The sequence below is a fragment of the Acomys minous genome (genome assembly GCF_964271855.1).
Source record: "Acomys minous genome assembly, chromosome: 2".
Classification (NCBI taxonomy): Eukaryota; Metazoa; Chordata; class Mammalia; order Rodentia; family Muridae; genus Acomys; species Acomys minous.
The window spans coordinates 57,679,604-57,700,591 of NC_140484.1; the positions used below are offsets into that span (position 1 = coordinate 57,679,604).

A 20,988-nucleotide genomic window follows, 5' to 3' on the forward strand; every position below is an offset into this window, starting at 1 on the left:
ATGTGTATTTAAGAGCACTTGCTGCCTTTCTAGAGGCCCCAAATTCAGTTCCCAGAATCCTTATCAGGCAGCCAACAACTATCTACACTCCACCTCCAGGGGATCTGATGCCTCTGCACTCACATGTGCATACACACATGCAGACACACACACCTACACATAATTCAAATAACAAATCCTTTTTGAAAATGAAGAGAACCAACTTGTAAAAGCTGTCCTCTGGCCTCTATGAGCCATGATGTGCACACATATACACACTAAAAGACACACACACACAAACACACACACACACACACACACACACACACACACACACACACACACACACACACACACACACGAGGACGTGGGAAACTTAAAGCCCTTGTGTACTGCTGATGAAAATGTAAAGTACTGCAGGTGCTGTGCAAACAGTATGTCAGTTCCTTTACAAAAACAAAATTAGCATCTAATCCAGCAATTCTACTTCCCAAAGAGAAAGTAGCACCTAGAGGAGACATTCACCAAGCCACTAACAATAGCACTCTCCACAGCAACCAAAATATGCAAAACACCCATGAGACACAATGCTGCCCACCCTTCCGAGCTGAGGACATAATGCTATTCCAGAGCCTGAGTTCAGTTCCCAACTCCCAAGTTTGGTGGCTCCTAACTGTTTGTAATTCCAGCTGCTAAGGATCTCTCTCTCTCTCTCTCTCTCTCTCTCTCTCTCTCTCTCTCTCTCTCTGGCCTCTATGAGCACATGCATATGCACACACAGAGAGACAAATAAGAAATAAATCTTAGACTGGGGGTGGTGGCGCACGCCTTTAATCCTAGCACTTGGGAGGCAGAGGCAGGTGATTCTCTAAGTTCAAGACCAGCCTGGTCTACAAAGAGAGTCCAGGACAGCCAGGGCTCTGCTACACAAAGAAACCTTGTCTCAAAAAACAAAACAACAACAACAAACAAAAAAGAAAGAAAGAAAGAAAGAAAGAAAGAAAGAAAGAAAGAAAGAAAGAAATCTTAGTAAATCCAGCCCTAGGAAGGAAAGAAATACTGAGAAGTCTATCAATACAGGTGGACCCTAAGGGCATTATGTTAAATAAAACAATATTATGTGATGCTATTTGCATAAGCTAGTCAGTGTTGTCAAAGTCAGAGAAAGTCATGTAGAAGGTGCCAGGGATGGTATGGGACAGGTGGGGTACCAGTGATAAGCTTCAGGTTTACAGGGTGAAGAAATATAGAGGGCCAGTGAAATGGCTCAAGGGGTAACTGTGCCTACAGATCAGCCTAAAACTCAGGTTTGATCCCTGAAACCCACATGAAAGGGGAGAACTGACATCCACAAGCTGACCTCTGACTTCATATACATGCCACAGCATACATGCTCACATGTGTGCATGCCTAATAAATACATATTAAAAAACAAAATTGTAGCAACCAGCACGGCTTATGGATCTATGTAACACCAATGAATTATACATTTTAAAAGTCAAAATGATAGATTCTTACATTATGTATATTCTACAACATTATGTAGCTTAGGCTGGCCTTGAACTCACAGAGCTCCACCTTGCTCTGTCTCCCAAGTGCTAGGATTAAAGGCAGGTACCACCAAACCTGGCAAAAATAAATATTTTTATTCAGTTGCATAAAATAACTACATAAACCGGGCGTGGTGGCGCACTCATGTAATCCCAGCACTCCGGGAGAGTTCTGGGACAACCAGGGCTACACAGAGAAACCCTGTCTCAAAATAAATAAGTAAATAAATATCAAAAAAATGATAACTATATAATAGTTAAAGTACAAATTCTGGACTGGTGATATAGCTCAGCAGGAGTGCTTACTGAACACACGCAGGTACTAGAGTCAATCCTCTACATCTCAAGAAAAAGGATATATATTTGTTGTTTTGTTTTTTTTTTTTAAGACTGGGTTCCTCTGTGTAGCCTTGACTGTCCTGGACTCACTTTGTAGACCAGGCTGGCCTCGAACTCACCGAGATCCGCCTGCCTCTGCCTCCCAAGTGCTGGGATTAAAGGCATGTGCCACCATGCCTGACTAAGAAAAAGTAAAAAATTTAAGCAATCACTGAAAATAGTATTTTAAACATAAAACAGAACTGTCGGTTTAATGACAATCTTTAAAATTGGTACTGAATCTTTAAAATGTTAAATTTTAAAAAGCTACAAAAGGTTACAGGGATACCTTGTTTGCAACTGGACTTTGGGGGTAGAGACCAGGTCCACAGCCACAAGACCAGCAAAGTGCCAGAGAACAGTGTGGGGAGAGCAGGAAGCAGGAGCAGCAAAGTAACCAGCTCTCCAGTGCAATCCAGTATATCCAAACAGTGCCAGCTGTGCCACCTAGAGTGGCCTCAGAGGTGGCTTCACAAGCAGGATTTAGCATGCTGATCAAAGGAGGCTCAGCAATTTAAAAGTCTATGACCAGAGAACTCCTCAAAACAGTGACATGGCAAGCACTGGTAATATACTTGGCCTTGGAGGAAGGGCTGTCAGTGCAAGGCCAGTCTGGACTACACAGGGAAAGCCTGTCTCAAAGCAACAAGAAAGCCAAAAGGCATGTCACACCAACTTCTACACAGATCAGGAAGGCCATATACACCCACTACCTTTGAAGAACAGCAAAAGGTAAGTGCTGGCAAGTTGCATGTTCCAATCCAACACAGCCAGCAGTGCCAATCCATATAAACCTCAGCCTCAATGATGACCAGGTCACACCACAAGACCCAACTCCAAGAGGCCAGCATGAGCAGCCTCAGGCAGGACCAGTGCAGGAGCATTGCTGCGGTGAACAGCACCTACTGTGGAAGCCACTAAACAGCCTTACAGCCTGAGCCATGCATCCCACTGCTACCAACATTGCACACACATGTAGACCATGAGACACCCTGGGCTGCTCACAGCTGGCCGTTGATGATTGTCTCCAAGCAGAAAGGAACAAAAGGCTTGTCAGAACAGAGATGACTACACTTTGTTGCATCCAACAGCCACTTCTCTAGAGGCCCAGAATAGCAGCAACAGCTACTCCAAACAAAAGTGAAGGGTTCACACACAAGGCTGCCAGACAGACACGCACAAAGTAAAAACAGGCCACACAGACCTGTGACAAAATCAGATACAAAGCCAGGGCAGGGAAGGTGGGTGGGGAATATATCAGCTAAGAGGCTCTCCCTCTTAGGAGAGCAGACAGGAGAATGCTTGGCACTGGCAACTGCCCCTCAATGAGCACTCTGGATAGGGCAGAGTGCTTTTGAATGAAAAGAGAAAGAAATGTGGCAGGGACAAACTTTTTATTCTGGAATTTACAATGTGGGCCAAATATCATGCATTCTAAAATGTTACATAATAACTCATCAAGCAACAAAGATCAAATCCACCCTGCTGTCCCTCTCTACCACAGACTTACTCTGCTCAGTCGGGAGACGGCTAGGGAGACAGAGGTCTTGAACTCCTCAGGATTCTTCTGGGCCAGTGTGGTGATGAGGCTAGTTGCGGCGGTCACTACCCCCTGAAAGACAGAGACTCCAATCAGAAGGCCTACAGGCACCATAAGTCACAGTTAGGTACACGCATCCTATGGTATACAGCCACCTGGTCCCCAGGCCTGCCCTGACTGGCATGAGGTCTGCAAAACTGAGGCAGGACGTACTGTCTGCCCTGGGCCCTCTTTCTCTCTGGAAACTGGGCATCTCGTCCAGCTTGGCCTAGGTACTTGCAGGTGAAGGCAGCAACTAGAAAGCTTGAGGCGTATTCTGTTTGTCGCCTGTGCACCTTTGCCCCCATGCACTCCAGTTGCCTTTAATTACTGTGCCCAGTGTAGCGGGAGACAGACCCTTCCACCGTACTGAATCTTCACAACGCTGCTGTGTCTTGTCTTAGTTGCAGACTGCTCCTCTGTAGAGTCCCCACACACTGCTGGCTCAAATGGGAGCAGCTCGAACCCCATGCAGCACGGCAGTCCCCTACGAGACCGTAGGTCTACCCCTGCCCCCGGAAGACAAACAGCCGCCCCAGTACGTATCTTTTGAAAGATCTTGGTTAAGTAAAGGAATCTCTAGCCTGCCCGTGTGGCACATCTGTAATCACAGTACTTCAGAGGAAGAGGCAGAAACGTTACTTCAAGGCCAGCCTGAGCTATTCGGCAAGATACTGGCTCAAAACCAAAAGTAAATTCCATCAGCTTGGGAGTCAGGCGTTGGTGGGTTCCTAACATTTGGAATAGGCCAAATCCAAGAAAGATAACTACTCAAGCTATGTGCAAATACAAAACTGCTGGCCACTGACTTGGCCTCTCTCCACAGCATGGTTTGTTCTCCCATCGTCTGTGGCCTCACAGGAAGCTAAAAACCAGAAGCACAGTGCAATATGCGAGCACCTGGTCCTCAAGTGTCTCCTGGCCTCAGGTGGATATAGGGCAACCCTGGCCTTTTGCTCCATCTCCAGATCTCTTCCCCAAACAGCAGCTCAGTCCTCAAGGCTCTAGGTCATCTGCTCAACCTCACCCCCACTTAACGGCCACCATGGCTGATGGCTTCTGAGCATTCCTGATCTCCTGCAGGTCCTTGGCCTTGTGAGTAAACACTGTTCTCAGAAGAGGCATCAAGCCCACTATAAGCAGGCATCTGACACCTTAGAGCCCCTAAGCGTAAGAGTGGGAGAGCAGCATTTCAGGTCTTCTACAGGAGCAAAGCTGGACAAGGGTTGGAACAGCTAAAGAGCATGCTGGGTAACTAAGGAGGGCCTGTGGGTCTAGATATGATGCCCTGACCTTTCCTACTTTGAACTGAGTTTCTGTCACTAGCCATGATGCTAGCAAAATAACATGCATACATGTGAAAAACCAAAAGCAACCAAGAAACCGGGGTCACAGAATCAGTATCCAGAGAGGCAGTGTCCTGGCACCAAAGACCCAGCCTTGCTATCTGGAAATGACTTGATATCACAGCCAGAATTCTGAACTAGCGCAAACACTGCTCAACACTCCTCACACTGGTTCATCTGCACATTTGTAGGACACCTGACTTTCACAGCCTCTGAAAACCTGGTTTAAGTCTGGCACATTATGGCTATAAGAAGGTCAATCTTTCTGAGTCTTGGTTTCCTCAGCTATAAAACCAGCAAAGTCTAACTGTTTACAATTTACAAAGTTTGTCTGATGCATCTGACGGCCTCTGGCAACATCTTCTGACCCCGAGAAGGTACTCACACTTCAAAGTCTAAGTGCTTGGGGCACACTCAGAGCAGCCTGGCCCCTCTCTAGGACCCGCTACCCTCCCTGCACTCCCTTCAAGATCTACTCCAACTCCTTTCTCAGCACAAGAAGGCACAACACGGGGACAGCGTGAATGGCTGTCATCCTAAGCGTCCAATGCAAGCCCCATGTACTGTTCTCTCAATGTGCATCTAACAATCTTTAACTTTCACAACAGATTATCGGCCAGGGGGTGGGGGTGGGGGTGGGAATGGGAGGGATGGGGGGGGGGACTGAGATGGACTAGATAACACACTTGCCTGACCCCAGCCATGTCTCCAGAACTTGCTCAACAGTCTAAGCAGCAGAGGCCATGGCCCACAGCTGTTTCCCACCCAGCTGAGCAACCTTAGTCATAAAATCACAGACTTTCAGTCCTCTTCTAAGAGTGGCACACTGGCGCTTAGCTAAGAAGTGGAATACACCCAACACAGCCACACACCCACAGCTACTGAGTGGGAATCACCCTGCATAGATGCTCCCTGGGGAACTGGCTTGCGCAGCAGGGTGCTGGCGGCCTGTGTGCCTAGCTGCAAAGGATCCCAGGTCTCAAAGGGCCGCTCTACACCACTCTTCTGAAAAGGTTACTGGGTGGTTGAGAGTGGAATGAAACTCAGACACTCACCAAGTGCTGGTCATTGAGGAGGTGTACCACTCGAGACGTCCAGTCGCCCATGGGAACTAGGTCAGGTGATGTCCTGTACAGGCGTAACAAGCAAAGAGCTGCGCTCTGCTTCACACTATCCATGGTATCTCTGGAAAAGACAACTCCAGTCACTCAGAAAACTGGTGACCTCTTAGGCTAAGCCGAGCAGGTATGGAGCTACATGGAGAGCACCTGTGGGCCAGGAAGTCCCACACAGCTCAACATGCCAGCCCTGCACAGGTCACTCTGAAGGACACAGTTCAAGCAGGACAACTAGCTACAGGCAAAAGCCTACACTGTTTGCTCTCTGGCTCCTGGACACTGAATACAAGATGGACTGTAGAGGCCAGCCATGATAATGGTGCTCCTCTCTGAACCACAAGACTACATCCTCTTCCCTGTGCTCCGCCCCTCCAACCCCATTACAGCAGGAACAGGTTGGAGGCCTGAAATACAAGAGGCTTCTTCACTTTGCCTACAAAATGTGTCCTGCTCCCCTCACTTTCCCTGCTCCACGAGGCTGAGGCAGCAGGCTCAGGGTGTCTTGTCCTGGTCAAGAAGTGGTATCTCTTTTTCTTTGGCTTTTCATTGTGGTTTGATACAGGATGACATCATGTATCGTACACTTACCAAACTCAAAATCTCCTGTCTCAGCCTCCTGAATGCTAAGATTACCAGTTTATGTCACCATGTCCAAATCTAACTGAAAAGTCTTAAGAGAAAGCACATCTACGTCCTGGCCCAGCCTGCAGCCTCACATCAGCACCTACATGCAACTGCTGTGCTCCCTGCCTTGCCTTACACCCACTGCACACAGCTGCTGCCTTCCAGCCACACTGTGCATGAGAGGGCCTGAGGCTGCCTCCAGTGTCAGGGAGTGCTGTACTCTCTCTCTTCCCCTTCCAAGGCCACTCAGACGCCAAAAGAAGGTTGTGAGTGGGTGTAGACACCCAGCAGGGAGGCAGCTGTTTTCTGCTCTGCTGAAGGCACAGGAGCTCTGGGGGCTCCCCTTCACCCTACCAGAGCCTGCCAAGAAGCAGGAAAGAGGCCAGGTGTGACAAAACATGTCTTTAATCCTAGCACTCAGGAGGTAGAGGAAGAAGAACCTCTTGAGTGCTAGGCAGAATGGGACTACATACTGAGTCCCTGTCTCAAAAACAGTCAAACAGTACAGAAAAACAGGCTGACCAAGAGATGTTAGCTGGAAGAGGCTGTCATAACATCCCTGTAAGAACCAGGTGGAGGTAGCTGGAGAACTGGCTCAGCAGTTAAGAGCACTGTCTGCTCTTCCAGAGGTCCTGAGTTCAATTCCCAGCAACCACATGGTGGCTCATAACCCATCTATAATGTAATCTGATGTCCTCTTTCTGGCCTGCAGGTGTACATAAGACAGAGCACTGTATACATAATAAATAAATAAATCTTAAAAAAAAAAAAAAAAGAACCAGCTGAAAAGCCAGGCATAAAAGTGGTACACACTTTTAATCCCAGAACTCAGGAAACAGAGGCAGGCAGATCTCTGTGAGTGTGAGGCTAGCCTGGTCTTCATAGTGGGTTATAGGACATGTAAGACCCTGTCTCAGGAGGTAGGGGTGGAGAGCCAGCTAGAGTCCTTAGGGCACGAGGTGGGATCTGTGGCGGTGGTAAGAAGAAAGAGAAGGGTCTGTGGATTTAGCTCAGCTAACTCTTGGACACTGGAATCTTATTCCCAAATGAAGCAGAATCAATAGGGAAACCTTCTAAATCTGCCACAGGACTATTCCAAAGGGAAAAATTAAAACTCTGAATAATTCTGGCTTATGTTAGTGCTGGAGAGGGAAACCAGGGTTTCACACATACTAGATAAACCTCACCACTAAGCTGCAGCCTGAAAGTCCTTCTACATACTTATCCCATGGGGAGAAGAGCGGGCCCATGCCCCCTTCTGGCCTATTTCAACCCCACAGGAGTCACTGCCAGGTGCCCTCACTGAGGACTGCAGGGTCCATGCAACACAACCATGTTTCTTTCTACATGTACAACCATGCTGCTGAACCAGGAGGCCATCTCCTCTTGTTCCCAGGCTGAAGTTAACATACAGCTCAGAAAAAAGTGCTTGCCGGACCAGAGGTAAGGACACAAGAGCACCCTCACCCAGCCTGCAATGGGCCCAGAGCAGCTCCCAGCTGTCAAAGGTGTTCTTTCTGATCCTCTATTGTGTCTGAGGCAGCACTGTCACCTCCCTCCCCAGCTGCACATCCTATTGCTGACAGGACCACTCCATCATCTACACTCACGGGCCTCCTGTCTCCAAGAGCCACACTAACCAGCACCTACAACCACAGTGCTAGAACACTAGTCACAGAGTCGGCTAGGGCTCGGTGGGGTTTCCCCACTTACTTACAGGGTACTGTGGTACGCTTTACCCAACAACTGTCTCTACAGTCCAGCATGTTCTAACTGGGAGGTACCACGCAGCACTGCGCCTTGTGGTCACTCCGTGTACTCTTTCTTGTGTCTTTCCAAAGATTACCCTGTCTGCACATCCTCCATTAGGTCTGCCCTGTGGCAGTGCCAGGAGGCAGAAACATAACTAAGCCATCTGAGCCAGGTATCTGATGGAGCACAGCAGGCACCCCTCAGGCACCCTGTCCACAGGACTTCACAGTGACTACAAGGGAAGAAGGCCAGGGAGGCCCTGCTAGCAGCTCACACTTGCATCCTGCCCAACTTCCTTCCTCTGGTCTGAACTCTAGCCCTTCCTCTACCCCAACACCCACTGTGATCTCCTGCCTCAGTGTTCTCTGATTCCTGCTTATAGTCTACAGTAATAAGCCTTTGAGTTTCCGGCTGCAGCTCAGCTCTGTAATGCTTCTCTTCGTCATCAGTCCCCTGTGGTCCACACCTACATTTCTGAACCTGTTTCCACAGGATGGGTCTCTCAAGCCTGGTTCCTCTACCTGCCTGTGCTTCACATTGCTCAGAGTTGAGGTGCCAGGGCTTAAAGCTCTTGCCCCACAGCACAGTGACAGAGGCCTGCACTGCCCTCTGTTTTCCGTTTGCGTCACGCACAGGACACTTGTACCATCTTTGGCCTCTGCCTAGTTGAGGACAGAAGGAGACCCTCCACTATGAATATGGCAAATTCTCCAAGTCTTTACTCCGTGCCAGTCCCACCCAATTCCCCCAGAAAGCTGACTAGGTAGAGCAAGTAGGAAGCTCTGGCCTCTGGGACCCCCTACCTATATGCCAGCGTCACAGTAGCAGAAGACTGTAGACACTGCTCTCAAGGCCTGTTCAGTTCATTAACAGTTGTCCTGTCCTGTCTCCTGGACCATGATGAATGTAACTACTATGCCTGTATCTGACTACACAAGAACATAAAGCACATGACCAGGCAACAGCTGGCCTTGCCTCTGCCAACCCTGAGGCATGAAACAGCCCAGGGCTGCTTCAGACTCTTCCAGAGCGACCTCTTAGAACCACCTGACCGCTCTCCAAGTGGACTAAGGGAGAGATGATGCACAATTCTCAGGACACAAGGGCTCAGCCTTTGCTCCAATGCTTCTGGGGAGGGATTAGACTCAGGGCTACGGCAAACAACTGTGTTTCTTTCTTTCTCTGTGGAGTCCATGCAAGGCTGGAGTCCTTCCTAGACTGGCAGGCTAAGAAGGGCTTTCTTCCATGATCTGCTTTAAGTCTCGGTGATATCAGGGAGAGAAACTGGGCCTCTGAGCTCTGCACTAGGGTTTCCTGACATTCCACACTACACACAGAGGAGTGTGTTTAGAAGGAGCACATGCGGCCCATCAACAGCACCCAGATACATACCCTGCCACAAGGATCTTGGGGATCTCTCCAGCGAAGGCCTCCGCCATCTCACGGCTCCCCACATTGGCGATGCAGTGCAGGGCCAGGCCCATAAACGTGGGGTTGCGGCTGGCAAGATCATTCTTGATGGCGTTGTTAATCAAGCGGATCAGTTCGCTATTCGAGTTCACCAATACAGAGATGAAAAGGTAGCCCTGCATTCCCAGAAGGCAGGGACAAAAAGCTCATGACAAGACGCCTAACACACAACACACACATAAGCAAGCCTGAAAAACCTCTAGTGCCATCCCAATGGGTGCCACAAAGACTTGTCCCTGAACGCAGCCCACTTTTGGACAATGTACCGGCAAACAACACTTTTGTACCATTCAGCCCTAATGTGAGGCTCCTACTGAAAATGTGTGCATGGTCAGAAGCACAGGGAAACCAGACCACTCAGTCCTTCCCTGGGCTTCACTTCCTTCTCAGTAATTCACATCTGTGTTTAGATGCCACACCATCCTCAGGTCAGGATGGGAGGGGGCTGTTACTGCAAGAACCAAGCCTAGTACCATTCACTAATAAATATACATGTCAGTCCAAAAACCTAGTTTACTGCTATCCACTTCTCTCTCAGGCTTAGCCCCACTGTCAACTCACTACCTATTCAACCTGAATCTCACATCACCATTCTGTCACTTACAAATCAAGGATGTGGAGCCTGAAAATAGAAAAGGCTAGTTTTCTTAATGAGACTCCTAAGATACTTGGCTTATTTTTTAATTTCTGTAAATTAAATTTTTAACAACAAGAGAAGTTGTCGTTTAAACACAAACAGCCTTACTATAAAAGAACGCAGAGCTGAAACTCCAAGCCTAAGCAAGTCTGAGCAGCCTGCAGATTGGGCACCCTCATACTCTGGCACAGCAGAGGACAAGGAATGGACAGCACCTGTGGCTTTATTTCTTGCCTCTATGGGCACAGAGCCTGTTTCAGGCTGTCATGCAAAAGGCCACGGAGCAAAGTCTCTGCCGGCACTGTAATCACTAACAAGGCCCTGCAAAAAGAAGGCACTGAGGCTGTGGGCAGCAGACACAGGGGTGTGGGCACAAAGGATCTACCAGCCTAAGCCAACAGAGAAGAGCAGTGGGGAAGACAGCCACCCCATCAAAGTCCATCCTTGGCACCACTGCTCCACAGAAGCAAAGAACTAGGCTGGGATGGGGATGGGCATGGCTGCAAGGAACCAGCACAGGCAGTAGCACAGGCCAGATGCTCAGGTGGCTGGTACCCAATGTAAGACAGAGTGGAAGGTGGAGTCTGCAAACTGTACAGAGGGCACATGGCCCTGCCCCTCAGCCATACTCACAATCTGCTTTTCCGTGTATCTGTTTGAGCTCAGAAGATTCACAGCTTCCATGTGTCCAAAGTCAATGTCATGACCAAGGAGAAAGATGAAGAGCAACTTGCAGACATACTTCTTTTTACTGTAGCCATCAAGAGCCTTGTCACCTACAGAAAAGGTGAATGAAAAGTTTATAACTAGTTGGCAAGGTGAGGAAGACAGAACTGTGTAGCAGAGTAGCAGATTGCAGTAAAGACCTCAAAGAGGGTATAGGCCTCCAGCCAGACATGCAGTACAGACACAGGTAGAACAGCTATTGCACTTGATAAATGTGGTGCACACCACAACCCAGAATACTCAGCAGTCAGTGTTCTGTACCCAAAAGACCTGCAAGTGCCTTCTGGTGGGGCCATGACCTCTCTCTCAACCTGCCTTGGCCCCAAAAGCCCTGAAACACTAAATCTGCAAGCCCTGCACAAGCCATCAAGCTAATCCTTTAAACAAGCTTATTGCCTTAGGCAGATACACTTATTATAAATTATCTTCCATTACACAACAGTTATGCAGCAAATCACCTAGCCATGAAACCACACACACACACACAGTCAAGAAACTGTGGCATGGCTAAATTCCCTCCTGTTCAGAGCAAAGCAGGTTCAACATAGACTGGTGACAGCACAAAGTTCCCTGTGTAACCAGGAGCCATCAGCACTGTCGCTCACTTCACTTGAAGCACAGGAATATTCCTGGGCTGACCCGCAGCAGGAGGGAACGCTGGCGTATACTCTCCTAGTAGGCTGGGTCTTCTGGCGATAGTCAGTATGAGGTCTATATGGTCTAAATTGTCAGAGAGGCTTCACCCAGCAACTGATGCAAACAGATGCAGAAACCCATGGCCAAGCATTAGGCGGGGCTTGGGGAATCCCTTGGAAGAGGAGGATGAATGATTGTAGGAGCCAGAGGGATTGAGGACACCACAAGAGAACACACAGAATCAACTAACCTGAGCCCACAGAGGTTCACAGAGACTGAACCACCAGGGAACCTGCATGGGACTGACCTAGGCCCTCTGTCAACACGTTATAGCTTGATTTTCTTGTGGGAGTCCTATCAGTGGGAGCAGGGGCTGTCTCTGACTCTGAATCCCTTTCCCCTACCTGGGCTGCCCTGTCCAGTCTTAACAGAAGAGGAGGTGCCAAGGCAGGCTGATACCCATGGAGGCCAGCCTTTTTCTGAGGAGAAAAGGATAAGGAGTGGATAGGGGGGTAGAGGGAGCTGCAGTCAGGACGTAAAATAAATAAAATTAAGATAAAAAATGTGTGCATTATCAGAATAAGATTCAGGCTTCTGTGATTACAAATACACAGCTTTATGAAAGGGAAAAAAAATAAAAGGAATGAGTTAGGCGTGGTGGCGCATGCCTTTAATCCCAGCACCCAGGAGGCAGATGCAGGTGGATCTCTGTGAGTTCGAGGCCAGCCTGGTCTACAAAAGTGAGTTTTGGACAGGCAGGGCTGCACACAGAAATCCTGTCTCAAAAAACCAAATGTATGTATGTATGTATGTATGTATGTATGTATGTATGTATGTTTGGTCCAAGGGTATGTGACTGGTCAAGCTTATCACAAAAACACTGTCCTGCTTGTCAATGGCTGGGCAGTGGCATCCCTATGCACAGACCTGCTGACCTCACAGGGATGTCCGGAACACGCATTGAGTGCACACGTTGGGTGAAAACCAATTCACGGAGGCCTAACAGAGCCCAGTTACAAGTACCACAGTGTTACCAGAAAAAAATCCCAGCCAAACACTGTGGTGCACTCCTTTAATCCCAACCCTCAGGATGGCAGAAGCAGGTGGGTCTCTGCAGGTTCTAAGCCATCCTGACTCCTCATCCAGACTTTTCAAATGTCCCTATTCCTTTTTTGTTTACGAGGAACAGTATTAATAGCTGTGTGCAGTGGGAGGCTACAATAAGTACTTATTTTCAGAATGATGTTTTAATGATTTCACAATTTCTCTAACTCACTCCAAGGCATCTACAGCTGTAAACTCCTGCTGTGAATCCCTGGCTTGTTCATGCACAGGTCTGGTCTGCAGCATCAGATAGGCAGTTTGGTATTTTTGCCTGTTTGTGAAAGTTTCATATGTGCAACTTTGGGGTGGGGAGGGACGAATGAGACAAAGCCTTGCTTTATATCCCAGGCTGGCCTGGAATTTACTATGTTGCCCAAACTGGCCTTGAACTTACAGCAATTTTCCTGTGGAACACACCTGTAATTCCAGCACTTGGCAAAAGGCAAAAGGATCGAAAGTTCAAAGCCAGCCTTGGCCACAGAGAAGTTTGAGGCTATCCCAGAGTGTATGAGAAAATGTTTCATTTTTTAAAATTATTAGAATATTTTAAAGTTTGTGTGTTGTAGCTGGGCGTGGTGGTGCACACCTTTAATACCAGCACTTGGGAGGCAGAGGCAGGCAGATCATTGTATGTTTGAGGCCAGCCTCGTCTGCAAAGCAAGTCCAGAACAGCCAAACCTAACACAGAAAAACCCAGTCTCCAAAAAAAAAAGATTGAATGTTGTTCCTTTCTGCTAGGTGCTGGCTGCTTGCTGTCAAAATGAACAAATTCATGAAACCAGGGAAAGTGGTGCTGCTTCTGGCTGGACACTACTCCCAATTATTAGAGCCATGCCCTAGTGACTAGAATTGACAGCTGCTATGGGCAAAAAGAAAATCATAAAGAGATCAAAACTCAAATCCTTTGTGAAAGTTTGTAACTACAATCACCTCATGCCCAAAAGGTGCTCTGTGAATATTGCCTTGGGCAAAACTTGTCAACAAGGATGTCTTTAGAGACCCAGCTCTTAACTCAAGGCCATGCAGGAGGCCAAAGTCAAGTTTGAGGAAGAGCAAATAGTTTTTCCAGAAGCTTTGCTTTTGGGTATATTTTTGTTTCCATCACTTTAAAAAAAAAAAAGATTGTCTATCCAACAAGGAGCCACTGTATTTAAGGCGGCCAACTCAATGTTATAACTGTTTTGAGATGACCAAGCATAAACAAAGAGACTGGAAACAGTTCATTGGTAAATGTTTGCCCTACACACAGGGAGACCTGGGCAAATACCACCTGTAATCTCAGAACTAGGAAGGTAGGTAGGAGGATCAGAAGTTCAAAGTCAACCTCCATGACATCACACATTCTAGGCCACCTGATCCATGGACAAGACTAAGTCTTGACTAAAGTAATGCTCTTTTGTATAACTCAGTATCACTCACTCAGTAAGTTTAGACTGCCATAAAAATAAACAGAGACAGATTCAACTCTCCAACGTTCACTTGTGTTTTATCATGTTTTATCTGCTTGCTATCAAGGACTTAATTTCCACATAGACTTTAAACTCTACAAGACATCATTACCACATAAAAATCACCATTTCAATTTACCCAGCATCCTCTGCTTTATCATTATTGCTGTGTAACTGACCTTGTACCTGGAATCCTGTGTCTGTAAAAGTTCCTCTATCCGAGAGGCATGCTTTAGGAATTCTTCCATTTTTGTTTTTAAAACATCTTTTTAGGTGTATTAGTACTATTATTATTTTGGGGGGGAGTTGGGAGGGCTTGTTTTTGAGATGGGGTCTCACAATGTGTTAATGGCTGGCCTAGAACTTGCTTCCATGTAGACCAGACTGGCCACGAGCTCACAGAAATCCACTTGCCTATGCCTCCCAAGTGCCAGGATCAAAGGTATGTGCCAGGCAGGTGGTAGTGGCGCACAACTTGAACCCCAGCACTGGGAGGCAGAGGCAGGAGGATCTCTGTGATTTTGAGGCAAGCCTAGTCTACAGAGCTAGTTCTAGGAAAGTCAGAACTACACAGAGAAAGTCTGTCTCAAAAAAGCAAAAACAAGTAAACAAACAAGAAAAAAAGGTTACATGTCACCATGCCTAGACTTATTATTTGGCTTATTTTATTTTATAAGCATGAGTATTTTGCCTGCATGTATCAAATGTGCATTCAGTGCCAGAAGAGGATATTAGATTTCCCTAAAACTAGAGTTGCAGACAACTGTGAGCAACCATGTGGGTCTTGGGAATCAAATTAAACCCAGGGCCTCTGGAAGAGAAGGCAGTGCCTTTAACCACTGAGCCATCTTGCCAGCCCTTACTTAAGTTTTTTGAGATAAGGTCTCACTATAACACCCAGACTGACTTTGAACTGGCTGGCAATCGTCCTGCCTCAACCTTCTGAGTTTTGCAAGCTTTTGTACGTAAGAGATCACACTCACGCTCACCCTCCCTCCCTGTCCCTTCCCCATGGTTGTTTAATTCTCTTTTTTCCTTGAGCCTTATTCCATGTTTTTTAATAAGACATTTCCCCAAGAGTCACCCCTAGAGCAGACTTCCTCAGTATCTGGACTTTGTATCCTTCTTCCTGCTCCCTGCTGTTCCTGTTCACAAGCCTTGGGCAGCTGCTGTGGAGACTGGCCCTCTGCCCCTCACTGCTCAGAGCACCTATCTTTGTAACTACACACAGGATACTAACATCGTACTCTGCCTTTGTTCCAGATTCTTAGTTCTCCAGAGCCCACCTATACACACGCCCCATCTTTCCTCCAGGCCTCAACTCTAGTCTCTGCCCTCTCACTATCTATCCACCTTCTTTCCCTCCCTCTGAGCTAGTTTTCATCTGGCCAACGTTTCAGAAAAGCAAAGTTCTCTTCAATTACTCCTAATCACCTCAGCCATCTACTGTAGTTTCATTTAAGTTCCCCCAACTGGTCTTATTTTAAAGTCTGTTCTCACTTCAGACACTTTCTAACTTTCCTACTTTTACACCTGTAGATGCTGTAAACCCAGTTCACTGTAACATGAGCCTGGCTTAAAAGTGCTCAGGATTCTATCTCCTGGGCCTCTGTGGGCTCCGGTTCACAGGATCTTGTTTCTCTGCACCCTTGATCTGACCACGCACTATAACACTATTTAAACCAACTGCAGTCAAGGTTAGGGAGATAGTACTTTCCTGACAGAAGGACTGTTGCTCTTCACCTCAACCCAGGTCTAAGAGTGAGGTTGTTGGCAATGTCATGTACCAAGAAAGCGCAGCTACAGTGTGGAAGCCCAGTCCTCAGAGCTGTAGGGTGATTTTGGTGTGATGTAGAAGAGGGGCTCCAATCCAGTGACCCCCGGACTTTGGCTTTTATCCTTCTTCACAGGGGTTCCTGACATTCTGAACCAGGTATTTCCTGGTATGAAGGAGCCATGTCCTACGGGTCCCTCTGCCTACCAGATGTCTGCATAGCCTGCCCACCCTCAGCTGACAAGCCAAAGTGCTTTTCTTGGAAGGCAACATTCCAAGTAATGGTCATGGCTCTATGGTCCTTAGGGCCACCAACACAGCTCCATCTAGATTGCCTTTCTCAGAACAGTAAAGGTAAAGGCACAGACAGTGTTGCTCTGGGCCTCACAAGCCAAAGCCTTCTCCTGGGTAGCTTGGGAATGTTTCTTTTTTTCATGGCACTCTGATGCTCTTGGGGGGTCTTGAACATTGTCTACTCTCCATGTGACACCAGTGGCAGAGCTGGTCTTGGACTCTGGAGGTACCTTCTACTTCAGTCTTCCAGGCAGTGCAGACCTGAGCCAACTGGACTCTCTAACCAGAGCAGGCACCTGAGCCACAAGTTCACCAAGAACAGATGACAGACTTCCTGTTACTGTTGCACTCCTTGGAGATGGCCCTGGCCAGGGCACAGGGGGGCTTCCTTCCTGCACAGAACAGCTCAGCTTCACAAGACTTCCTAGTTCGGCAACCTTCAGAGAGATGTTTGTAGAGTATCTAATTTAACACATCCCTTGATTCGGGGGTGGGGGGCAGGAGGTGCTGAGAATCAAATCTAGGGCTCTGTATTTGTCAGGGGTATACTTTAGCAGTAAGCTACATCCCCAGGCAGAGTATGAACCTTTTTCTTTGTGTAACATTTGTTAATTTTGTGTTTATGTACACATGAGGAGAGCGTACATGCCAGGGTGCACAGGCGGAGGTCAGAGGTCATGTTTCAGAAATCAGTTCTCTCCCCTACAATGTTGTTTCTAAGGATGGTTATCAGGCTAGGGAAGAGCCCTTAACCAATAAGACATCTCTAGAGCCCCACAGTTCTTAATTTTTAACTTATACATTTTTTTTTTTAATCAACAATTAGGACTGAAAAGATGTCTCCAAGAGCTGAGTGGTGGTGGCCCAAGCCTTTAATCCCAGCACTCGGGAGACAGATACAGGCAGATCTTTGTGAGTTTGAGGTCAGCCTGGTCTATAAAGAGAGTCCAGGACAGTCAAGGCTACACAGAGAAACCCCATGTTGGGGAAGAAAAAAAAAAAAGATATCTCAGTGGTTAAGAGAACCTCCTCTTTTCTACCAGAGGACCAAAGTTTAACTCCCAGCACCCACACGGCAGCTCACAACCATCTGTAACTAGAGTTCCAGGGGGCCTGATGCCCTCTGCAGCCATCAGGCATACATATGGTACACAAGCATACATGCAGGCAAAACACCCATATACAGAGGATAAAATAATAATTTTTCTTATTTCAACATTCAAATTTAATCCTTCTTTGAAATGCTGTATTAATCATATGGATTAAAATATATTAGGTGCTTACCTTTTATCAAATGATCAGTATGGGTTTCCTCATATAACACAGTTACAATAGCAGACATGGGCCCTTCACAGTGAGGGCCCAAAGCTCCCAGCATGTGAGAGCTGGAAAGGTGGCTGTGTCCAACTCTGCTCAGCTCTGCCTACGCCTGAGCAGGGGTGGCATAAGGCCCCACAGCAGGCCTGAATCTCCCAATGGGTTACAAGTGACTATTGTTTCTCTACGCACGGCCTCCTCTGTCCTAGTGCACTGGTATCCTCTGTAAGTCGTTGGCACTGCAACCCCATAATGGGGTCAGCCTCTGGAGAACAAACTATTAGCACTCCCAGCCTTCGGAGAAGGAAGCAGTGAGTGCTTACTTACTCACAAAGCACTGAGTGACAGACTCCCAAAATACTCACTGGACAGATATATACAGTGCCAGGGCTTTCAGGGGCCTTTTTTTTTTTTTTGAGAGGGGTGCGAGACAGGGTTTCTCTGTGTAGCCCTGGTTGTGTAGACAGGCTGGCCTCAAACTCACAGAGATCCACCTACCTCTGCCTCCCAAGTGCTGGGATAAAGGCATGAGCAGCCACTGCCCAACTTTTTCAGAGGCCTGTTTAAAATACCCTAATTTAACTTTCTGCCAACTCAACAGCAAATACTCTGACAAGTAATAATTTAAATTCCACTAGTTTTCAAACTGCCTGACCATCCAGGAAATCTACTTTCAAGGCACCTGAGTTACCCATCCTGAAACCCCAGAAGACCACAAGGCTAACTCTTAATGGCTGTGCGCCTCTTTGGGGTGCAATCCCAGCTTCTCTCCTTGTCATTTCCAGGAAATCCCAGCTGTTCTCACAGTTCCTGCAGCATACAGGACACTAAGCCTTCGCTACGCAATGTTTCAAGATACGGGTGCTTTGCGAAGCACATGCCTTTATAGCCGAAGCAGCCCAGTCTTCAACTGACAGGGCAGATATACTGGGTTGCTCATTTAAAAAAAAAAAAAAAGACAAACAACCAGCAAAGGCGTTCTGTTTATTTAACAGACATCAGCACCCAGGAGTCCCTGGCCTGTCAAGGCAGCTCCACCTCAACATAGTGATGGGCAGCATTTTCCAGACAAGACACCAGGTCAAGCCAGGAGTGGTGGCGGACACCTGTGATCCCAGCACTTGGGAGGTAGAGGCAGGTGGATCTGTGAGTTCAAGGCCAACCTGATCTACAGAGTGAGTCCAGGACAGCCAAGGCCACACAGAGAGACCCTTCTCAAAAACTACACACACACACACACACAGAGAGAGAGAGAGAGAGAGAGAGAGAGAGAGAGAGAGAGAGAGAGAGAGAGAGAGACACCAGGTCGGTGTTATTTTAACCCCTAGGAAAAGATCGCAGACAAAGCTAGGAAAGGGCTGACCAACAAATTCAACACCGTCTGTGCTCACTAGCTGGATCCCTCCTTGGCTGTATTTGGGGGGAGGGTTTCCAGACAGGGATTACAGACGTGCGCCACTGTGCCTGGCTCGATGACTGGATTTACTATACTAAGAACTTGATGTGTTTTAGGAGTTTAAAAAAAAATCTTTAAAGACTGTTTTTTTTGGTTTTGGAGCTTAAAAAATGTTAAAGACTGTTTCTGCATTCATTACTTTTCTGGTAGTTGTGGCAGAAGCACCTAACAAAAGCAGCTGAAGGGAGGGCTAATTCTGGCTCACAGGTCAAGGGTGCCCATCACAGTGAAGAAGTCAGCTGTAGGAACTTGGGGTGGCTGGTCACACTGCATCCAGTCAAAAACCAGCAACAACAAAAAGATGAAGCCACAGACAGGCCTAAGTGGCGCTCATCTGTGCGCAGTTGCTAATGAGCACAGCTCACTATGGCTGAGTTGGGAGCATCCCTGGGCTGGAGTGGTACACTCAGCTCACTTCCTCCCTTTAATTCAGTCCTGGACCACCACACCCACCCGCAGCCCCCGGGATGGTGCTGCACACATTTAGGGAGCCTTCCTACTTCAACGAACCTAGTCTAGACAATTCCTCCCACAGAGATGGCATTAGGTTGAAACTGAAGATTAAAGATCACCACAAGGCCCTTACTATGTTGTAGAGAAGGGTACCACTTACCTTTAAATTTTGATCTAATATTTGCCAGTTCCTTGTTTATCCTCTTTATCTCGGCTTCTTTACTTTTACCTAGGAAGAAAGAACATAAACACGCTGTTTTATTGCCTCTAAAGAAGCCCTCACTGCTGCTGAGACCCACACTGAAAACTAATGCCAGACTCAGGGTTTTCAGTGCTCTTGGCAGGGAGGGAGCTATGAGCCACCTGGATGTCAAACTACATGGGACACAAGCACAGATGAAGCCCTGGGGTCTTCACTCAGCCTCACAACCTGAAGACAGGAGGCAAAACCAACGAAAGAAGTAAACCGCCCAGCAGTAGAAGGCAAAACCCTAGTTGACTGGCCTAGGGTAGTCACATCCAGTGTTCACAAGGCTGAGGCAGGATTGCTGTGAGCTGGAGGTCAGCAAGGGCTACAACATAAGCAGAAAGAAAGAAAGAAAGAAAGAAAGAAAGAAAGAAAGAAAGAAAGAAAGAAAGAAAGAAAGAAAGAAAGAATGAATTAACAAGAGTTAAGAATAAAAGGCCAGGGACGTGGTAGTGCACACCTTTAATCCCAGCACTTGGGAAGCAGAGCCAGGTGAATCTCTGTGAGTTCGAGGCCAGCCTGGTCTACAGAGTGAGTCCAAGACAGCCAAGGCTACAGAGAGAAACCCTGTCTGGAGGGGAGATGGGGAGGGAATAACAGGCGAGGCTTGGCAGGACATGGCCATCTCAACCCTAGCAGGGACCTCATCTCCACATCTCCTTCAAGCACCAGGCTCTGCCACATCCTGCTCTAAAGAGATATCAGGGTGTTCCCAGCAGAGGCCCAGCCTTAGGAGGGAGGCTCTAGAAACACACGGCTGTCACTTGAGGCTATGGCTGTCAGTTCCTGTGGTGACGGATACAGGCCCACCTGTGCGGAATGGCTGGCGCAGTGGGCATTCAGGCAGCTCCTCCTCCAGGGCTGTAAACTGCATCTTATAGTTTCACTTCAGCAGAGAAGTTTAAAGCAAGAAGGGTAAAGAATATGAAGTGCATTTGTGAACCTACTTTTTACCCAGAAGCAATTCGCCTGCTACATAGCTTGGAGAGGAGCATGAGAGGCTTTGGTTTTTTTGGAAGAGAATTAAATTTTTGTCCATGAATAAAAAGTGAAAAACAATTTTCTTTAAAAAATGAAAGGATCTGCTTAAATTATTTTGT

The 20,988-nt window shown here is 47.4% G+C and overlaps 1 protein-coding gene across 2 annotated transcripts in view; it reads right to left on the bottom strand.

Moving 5' to 3' along the window:
- Window positions 1–20,988, bottom strand: part of AP2A2 (adaptor related protein complex 2 subunit alpha 2) — a 69,810-nt gene that overhangs the window by 24,513 nt on the left and 24,309 nt on the right. For both annotated transcript variants that reach the window (XM_084771849.1, XM_084771848.1), the window contains exons 2-6: window positions 19,802–19,870; window positions 11,067–11,209; window positions 9,719–9,912; window positions 5,888–6,017; window positions 3,418–3,519 (exon numbers count right to left, since the gene is read on the bottom strand). In XM_084771849.1, coding sequence (XP_084627975.1) covers window positions 3,418–3,519; window positions 5,888–6,017; window positions 9,719–9,912; window positions 11,067–11,209; window positions 19,802–19,870 — 638 coding nt within the window. The remainder of the gene's footprint in view (window positions 1–3,417; window positions 3,520–5,887; window positions 6,018–9,718; window positions 9,913–11,066; window positions 11,210–19,801; window positions 19,871–20,988) is intronic.